The following is a 7,548-nucleotide window of genomic DNA, read 5'->3' on the forward strand; positions in this document are numbered from 1 at the left end:
CTATGTTACTACAGAAGGTTATTTTGCTACTTCTTGTAGGAAAAATTTCTAAACACCTAGTTTCTTAAGACAAAATTCACACTTGAAAATCTGTTATAAGAAAAAAATTTCCTGGTCGCAGTCTAATAGTCAAATTTTGGAACAAGATGTTGGGTTTCTGTTAAAAACGCAGCAGCGAATTTTAAATAATTTTTCCTCGTTAAAGCAAAAATGATCGTATCAAGGACTAACGACCAAAATCTGTTTTTAGCCCTGCTTGCATTTTGTGATGTTGATTTTCTTCTAATTGGCAGAAAATATAATTTCCATATCAGATTTTCTAAAAATTATTTCGTTAAGTGTATAACTAACAAACGAAATGAGGCTACTAAGATCTCTTGTAAACTGAGGCTTTTCAAATCATACAATGCTGTTGATTATAATTTCTTGTTTGCCCTTCAACTTTAAGTGTTTACTGATGCCCACAAAATTTGGTTTTAGCTTTAGTCTGCGGATGATTTGACATTTTACAAAAAAAATGTCAACAAATAAGAAAACCAAAAAAAACTGATCGGTATCAACGTTCAACCGAAAGTAACACGTCCATAACAGTTTTTCATGATTTTGTCTAAAAAGTGACAGACAAATTTGGCTATATGTTTTTAAAAAAACGCCTACTGCCTTGCTCGTAGCAATCTTCAAATTTAAACTTAGATGAAAACAGCTGAACAAAAACTTGATCTCTTCGATACCATAAGTTTCAGTTTGTAAACAACTTGATTGCATTGGTTTTTTTTTCAAAACAAAATACTCTACTATGTCAAATCTAGCTTATATAAAGCTATCACTAAGTAATATTTTGCAAGCTTACCACAATAAAGAGTTTTGTATCAAAAATCCAGCAATAAATCACAAGAGGTTTTCGATTTTATTCTCTGAAGTTTCTGTTGTTCCTAATTTTTATAATTTGGATCTCTTGAACTATCATCACTCATTGCAATTGGGGACAGATTCGGTACTATAAACCATGAAGTACTAGGACCCACTTTTTTTTTTATTTTCATACATATCTGGGGTTTGTATAGGCGATTAGAGCTTAACAAAGGAAGAAACTTTTAACTGTGGTAATCCTGTTATGATGACAAAAAAGGAAAGACAAACTGCACTCAAGAGAAGGCGAGCTATTGATACCAAAAATAAAATATATCCTAACACTACTTTCAATTTTGATACTTATTCAAACATATGACATATGTCAATGGACCGAATGCAATTCAAAAGAATAACTATCATTAAGACCATTTATTCACTGGGGAAAGTACAAACACAAGAGCTGTACAGCTCATCACAACGAACCGCTGTTGTGCCCGTTTAAGAACTACATGCAATTTTTTTGGTTATTTTTCTGGGCTGGGTAATGTTGCTTCACCCTCAATCATTCAATTAGTTTTTCAGCTAGTACAGCGCTGATTTCAATTATCCGGACAAAACTTGAAATTTAAAACGTTTTGCTAAATACTTGATTGGTTTAGCCAAAAAAAATGCTGAGGACAAATCTTGCTAACAATTGAATAAGAATTAATAAGAAGCAAGTTATTTCTCGAAATTCGGCCAAACTCAAAAAAAAACAATCTTCGGCTTTTAGTCAATCAAAATCATTAAAAAACTAGTGGTTCAATTGCTGGAAAAAATAGGTCAAAAAAGCCTCTTTTATAGCCCAACAAAATTTTGGAGGAGCAAAATCTCCAAAAATTAGCGCAAAAACTTCTGAAAATTGTTTTTAAAAATTGCAGCTTTTTATAGTTAAATTGACATTTTCTAGCTATCAAGCAAAAAAATATATTTAGACAAAACTGAGGCAATTATTTTCGTCTAAAATTTTGTTGGGAAATATACGACGCTCTTTTTGACATAATTTTTTCAGCAATTGAAGGCGTGTTTTGTACACTTATACGACAAATTAATCAGAAAAACCCTTATACGACATAAGATTGTACGAGAGATCGGATTTATACGATAAATGATACGATTATACGAAACCGATAAATGGCTAAATTTTATGAGACAAAAAACTTTTAACTGAGTATTGCATGATGATCAATATTAGGGGCGGCTCAACTCTAAGATAAAAATTTTCTGAGATCAATCAGAGATTTTCGAATAAAAAATACTCGAGCAACAAAAACAATCTAAAAAGCCTTGAGCGGTTGCTATAATTGAGCAAGGATTTAGATCTCAAATTATACGATTATACCTTTTTTATACGAAAGCCAAAATATACGATCATACATTATACGATAGTCGGATTATACGATTTTTCCATTATACGTCAATACACTGAATTGAACCAATACTTTTGGCGTAATTTTTGATTGACTAAAAAGGCCGGAAATGGTAGTTTTGGGGTTGAGTTTCGGATCCGAATGTTCCAAAAATAAATTGAGTCATATTAATTCTGTTCAAATTCAAAGCAAAACTTGTCGTAATCTTTTTTTTAGTCTTAAGTCAACCCAATTTGAGTTTTAAGTTTCAAGTTTTTTGTCTTGTCCGGATAAAATATATTAGCACTGTATTCATAACGCAAAAAACTCACATACAAGTACTCACATACAAGTATGCTTCAGAGATTAAAACAAAAAGAATCAATTTATTGCATTATCGGCCCGTCACATACATCATCTCAATTTTCACCCACTCAAAGGGAGTCAAAGCTGCACTCAACTAAATCTACTGCACGCAATCGTTTAGAACAAGAAAAACCATGTCATTCAGCGGTGAGCGGTTTGCAACTTTTCTGGCTTGCTGACACATTAAATTCGGGCAAGATAAAGAACCTCGTTGAAGAATTGGAAAACCAAGAATTTCTCTAGCAAGGCTTCCCAAGTTCTTAGCATCTAAGATGAGAGTGGGCAAAACTTAGAAAAACAACGCGAATAGAAATAGCGACAGATATTAGGATGGTTTTAGCTTTTCTCGCATACAGCAAGAAACACCAAAATTGATTAAACCTCAGTTGAACGCAGTCTGATTTAGTTTTCATGGTTTATCTTTACATTCTCGCTGATGATAACTTCCGAAACTAGTCTTCAAAGATAGTCTTTCTGCGTTATGAATTTCAGTCGCGTAAGGTTCGTCTGCCAATATAGCTGCTTTATGTAGGGCTTCGTCTCCAATCTGGATGGGCTCAGAAATTTCACCTCGTCATCAACTCCGGTCTTACCTCCCCTCCCCCTTGGTTTTTCTTACCATCTCTGTCCCCTCTATCTCTCCTATCGTGATCGTCTCTCTTGTGGTTCTGAGAAAACATACAAATTACTTATGCATCGTTGGATATTTTCTCAACATTCAACATTAGTATCTAAGAAAAAGTTTTCGCTCTAAAAACAAAGCCCCACCACACTCGCCCCATTTTTTGTATTGTGTATTGTGTTAATTTACAAGGGTCATTTGGTTTTGCCAAATTCGGACTCACAACGATTTATTTGATCAAAACGTCCGCATAAAAATTGTTAATTAATAATTCATTCTGGCAGAATTCTAAGAAGGTTTAGCGTTCATTTATCTGTATGAAGTCAACTTAACTTCAAAAAAATTCGTACAAGGTTAAGTTTTATTCGTTTTGATCGAATAACTTGAACTAAAACTATAACAAGTTTTGTGATGAACTACCTGGCTCTGATTATGAGATGTGGGTTCTCTCTCAGTAGTTCCTGATGATGTCCTTGGCGAGGCTGCCGTGGTAGTGTAGGTGTCTTCAAAAGTGCCACACAACATACACGTCATGTCCACTTCCACTTCAACTTCCACCTGCAAACATTATACGAGATCATACATTCCCCAGTCAGCATTTAAAGTCAGCTTTTTAATAAAAAAAAACCCTCCTACTATTTAGGGTTATAGACATCAAAGCGGTCACTCGGGCCAATTTCTTCTCAAAAAACAATTATTTCCGTCCTTAAAAGCGTAGTAAGCTCTGATCCATTGATAACGTCCCTTTCGTAATAAACCTCACCAAACTCGGGCCAAAACTTTAAACCAACTTCAATTATGATTTTTTTGAAACTTTGGGCAAGCTAAATCCAAAGTTAGAAGATGAATTAACAGAAGGTAATCCAACATGCGGCTATTCAACTTCTCTTATCAAACTTTTTAGAAACATTGCCCTGACCCATTTACCTCTCGCTCCCTTTCACTCTTCAGATGGTTGAGACTTTGACCATTACTCGCCCTACTGCTCTTGTTGTGAGTAGACTGCACAGGAGTCGCATGAGATGTCTGCGTTTGTTTTTGTGATTGTATTTCGCTTCTGCTTGCACTGCAACTGTGTTCTGCCACTACATGGCCACATTGTACGCATACGTCTACACGCAGAAACGAATGTATCAAAACAGTTTTTTGAACTAGATCGTAAGAAATCAGGTCCAATTATATCAATCATTATTCTATTTAACCATAGTCTATTGGTATTAAGGCATAGCAATATCTCAATATTAACTGACCAGGATCCCAACTATCTGTTTGAGTGTTCCTATAATAACCATACCATACTAATTTCTTTTCAACTCAAATAGCTCGTTGTAATTGCCGCTGATTCAATGCAAACTGGTTCCTTAATTGAACCCTACCCCACAAGAAACCCACGATTGAGTCAACTCACGCTGGAAGTTAACGTGTCTGATTTTGCACTGCGAATGTCCGTTACTATTCGACGAAACCGTGTGTGCCTGATGATGCTGATATTGTTGTCTTGTTCCTGCATTATTGGCAACGGTATGTCCATGATTGTTACTATGGTGTGTCGTCTGGTTATGGCTCTGATGGTTCTGATTTGGACTCGTACTAGTGGTGTAGTCCTTGTAATTGGCGACTGTGCACTCCTGTTTGCTGCCACACCTCACACACTGGGCGAAGTTGCTCCTAGTCTCCTCTGAGATGTCCCGAACACTCAACACCACCCGCTCCGCAATCTACAACAGATCGCGTGAAATGAATAAGGCAGACTGTTGCTGACATCATTAAGTTCCTTCAACAGAAGCAAAAAATGAATTTTGATTCTCAAACATTGAAATCAGGACAGAAAAAACCAAGACAAGACAAACATAGTCAACACGACAAAAAATGGGAAAAACTCAATGAACGCTAGTAAAAAAAATACTCAGCTGTTTTTTTTTTAATTTTAACTTTAAAAAAAAAAAAACATTAGTTCTTGGATCGAACAGAACCAACGCATTTTTTTCAATTTTATAAAAACAGATATCACTAAGTCTTAAGAGAAACACATTAAAAGTCAACGTTTCTACTCTAAATTAACTAAATTAATTTTCGAAACCTGGAAATATGCAAAATTTGCACACTTTTTTCACACTTGCTCTCAGAGAGCTAAACTTCAGCGGCACTTCGAACAAGTATTTCCAGAGCAAACTTCTAGTCAAAACAAAAGTCTATCCACCATATAAGAAAAACATCGACAAATACTAAGTCATCTATTTCATGTCGTTCAAAAAACACTTTGCTTACCCACTGTTAAAAAATACACCTTGCATTCGCCTAACCACTATTGAAATAAGATATAATTGGACGTCTTTGTTAGCTATTTCCATTTATGGGTAGGATTTTCTTTACACTAGTTACTAACCGGGAAGTCGGCTTTGACACATTTGAGACACATAAGGGACCTCTGAGGGTGGGGCAAGTGAAAACAGGAGCGAGAAGTGGGTGTGGTTAGTTTGTTGTAGTGACGTCAACAACTAATTGTGACGTCTGCGACCAACTGCTGCGCCTGGTTGTAGAATTGAGCGACGGCCAGGGGATCAACCGGTGACAGTTTCTGTTCGGCAGCAACATAACATATCTAGAAACAAAATCAAAACCATGTCATTTCTATTCACACACCTGCCAATTTCGCATTCAAATCTTATCTTTTCTGTTCAGACAGCATTGAGAGGGGTGGCGCACAATAGCGGTGGGGAAATTTTCGGAAACTTTTTTTTTTCATTATTGGGAGAGATTCAAAACGATCAGGGCGTCATTAAGCTTCAGATTAAAATCATTTTTGACCAAATTAAAAATAAAAACAAGCATTGAACTGCCTGGATTTCGAACTTTGCACAGCAACTCGACTCAGGTGAAGCGGAGCTTCTCGTCACTTGCGATGCAAAAATGCAAACAGGAAAACTACGAAACAATTTTCATAAATAATTGATTGCAATTAAATTCGAGCAGTTGAAACAAATCAAAAATTCAATACTAAAAAAACCACAAAATCACAAAAAAATACTAAAAAACCAAACAAAATCAAAAGTTTTTTTTAAAGTCATATATAAAAAGCCAACCAAAAGCCCATAAAAACTTCCTTAAACTGCGTTATACACACAGACGAAGCAGCACTTGCGAACACAAGTGACAAAACGCCAAGAAATAGCTTTCAAAAGGTTAAAAAAGAGAAAAGGCAACCTACAAATATTAAAGACTTTGAAAAGCATACAAGTCGACTGCCCTACATAACTGTACTACTCACCTTTAAAAAATGGAAAGACAAGCCACTAAAAAAACGGAAAACAAGATATTAACCTGCCACTGCTATGCAGCGAACGTGCCACCGAATGAGCAATTTTATTTGCGAGTTGGACTGGTTAAAAAAGGACCAGAAATGTGACTCAAAGCTTGACCAAAAAATCCAAATCAGCAAGCGTCAAAGACGCCTTGGAAAATTAGCTCTTAATGACATTTATAAGTTAAAGGAACCTTTCAAATGTAACTTCTATTATTCTTAAATAGACTTCTACAGCACCGAGGTAGAGATAGACATTACCATGACTTGAATTCCCAAGTGTTTGATAACGCTTGCTAATCACTATCGTGACAAGAGTAGCCAGTTGCTGCCCAAGTAGTACAGAGAGTTCGGACCACATTAATATAGAAAATTCGATCACTTGAAAAGTAACTGTAGCCATTAATAAGGCCACTACAGTAGCTAACAACTTGCCAATTCTATGCAGCGAAAGTGCCACCGAATCTAAATAAAAGTAGTGCTAATTGCCGCATTAAGCCTCCAACTAGTAGATTAGGAGTCTCGCTACCTTTCCTCGGAGCCACATTCACTTGACGATCGACAAACACTAGCCACGATCACGAATAAAATACAGAACAGATATGAAAATTCCAATACAGAGTGTGATTATAGCAAAAGTTCCACCAAACGAGGTCTTTCATTCGAACTATGGTTGAACAAAAGAATCGTACTATTACACTACGCTAGCTTGGGTAAACAGTAATTATTCTGGAGGAAAATGAATTTTGCACGGCCTAATTAAAAGCTTTTTCAATCATACTCGCTCGCAATTAGACTTAAATGCAAATCGGTAAATCTTGACACTGAGAAATCGTTTTGAATTATTTTAAACGTCGTCCGAATCCAGATTGAAAGGGCATTGATATGATATATCACTCGATTCAAATATCACTCAACAAAAACTCACACCCGAAAAAGATCATCCTGGCTCTTTATGGTCGGAACAAGAATATTGCCAATTTTCTTAGTTTCGGGGGATGAGGATAGCTTTTTATAAA

The 7,548-nt window shown here is 35.8% G+C and overlaps 1 protein-coding gene across 1 annotated transcript; it reads right to left on the minus strand.

Annotated features, from left to right (window-relative positions):
• Positions 1 to 1,862: 1,862 nt before the first annotated feature.
• Positions 1,863 to 5,828, minus strand: LOC134854405 (uncharacterized). Its single transcript, XM_063870641.1, has 5 exons — positions 5,615 to 5,828; positions 4,637 to 4,946; positions 4,156 to 4,340; positions 3,649 to 3,786; positions 1,863 to 3,274 (listed from the first exon to the last, which is right to left on the minus strand). The coding sequence occupies exons 1-5, from the start codon at positions 5,645 to 5,647 to the stop codon at positions 3,173 to 3,175; spliced, it is 768 nt and encodes a 255-aa protein (XP_063726711.1). The 5' UTR covers positions 5,648 to 5,828; the 3' UTR covers positions 1,863 to 3,172.
• Positions 5,829 to 7,548: the final 1,720 nt, after the last annotated feature.

The sequence above is a fragment of the Symsagittifera roscoffensis genome, chromosome 9 (genome assembly GCF_963678635.1).
Source record: "Symsagittifera roscoffensis chromosome 9, txSymRosc1.1, whole genome shotgun sequence".
NCBI classification, from domain to species: Eukaryota; Metazoa; Xenacoelomorpha; order Acoela; family Convolutidae; genus Symsagittifera; species Symsagittifera roscoffensis.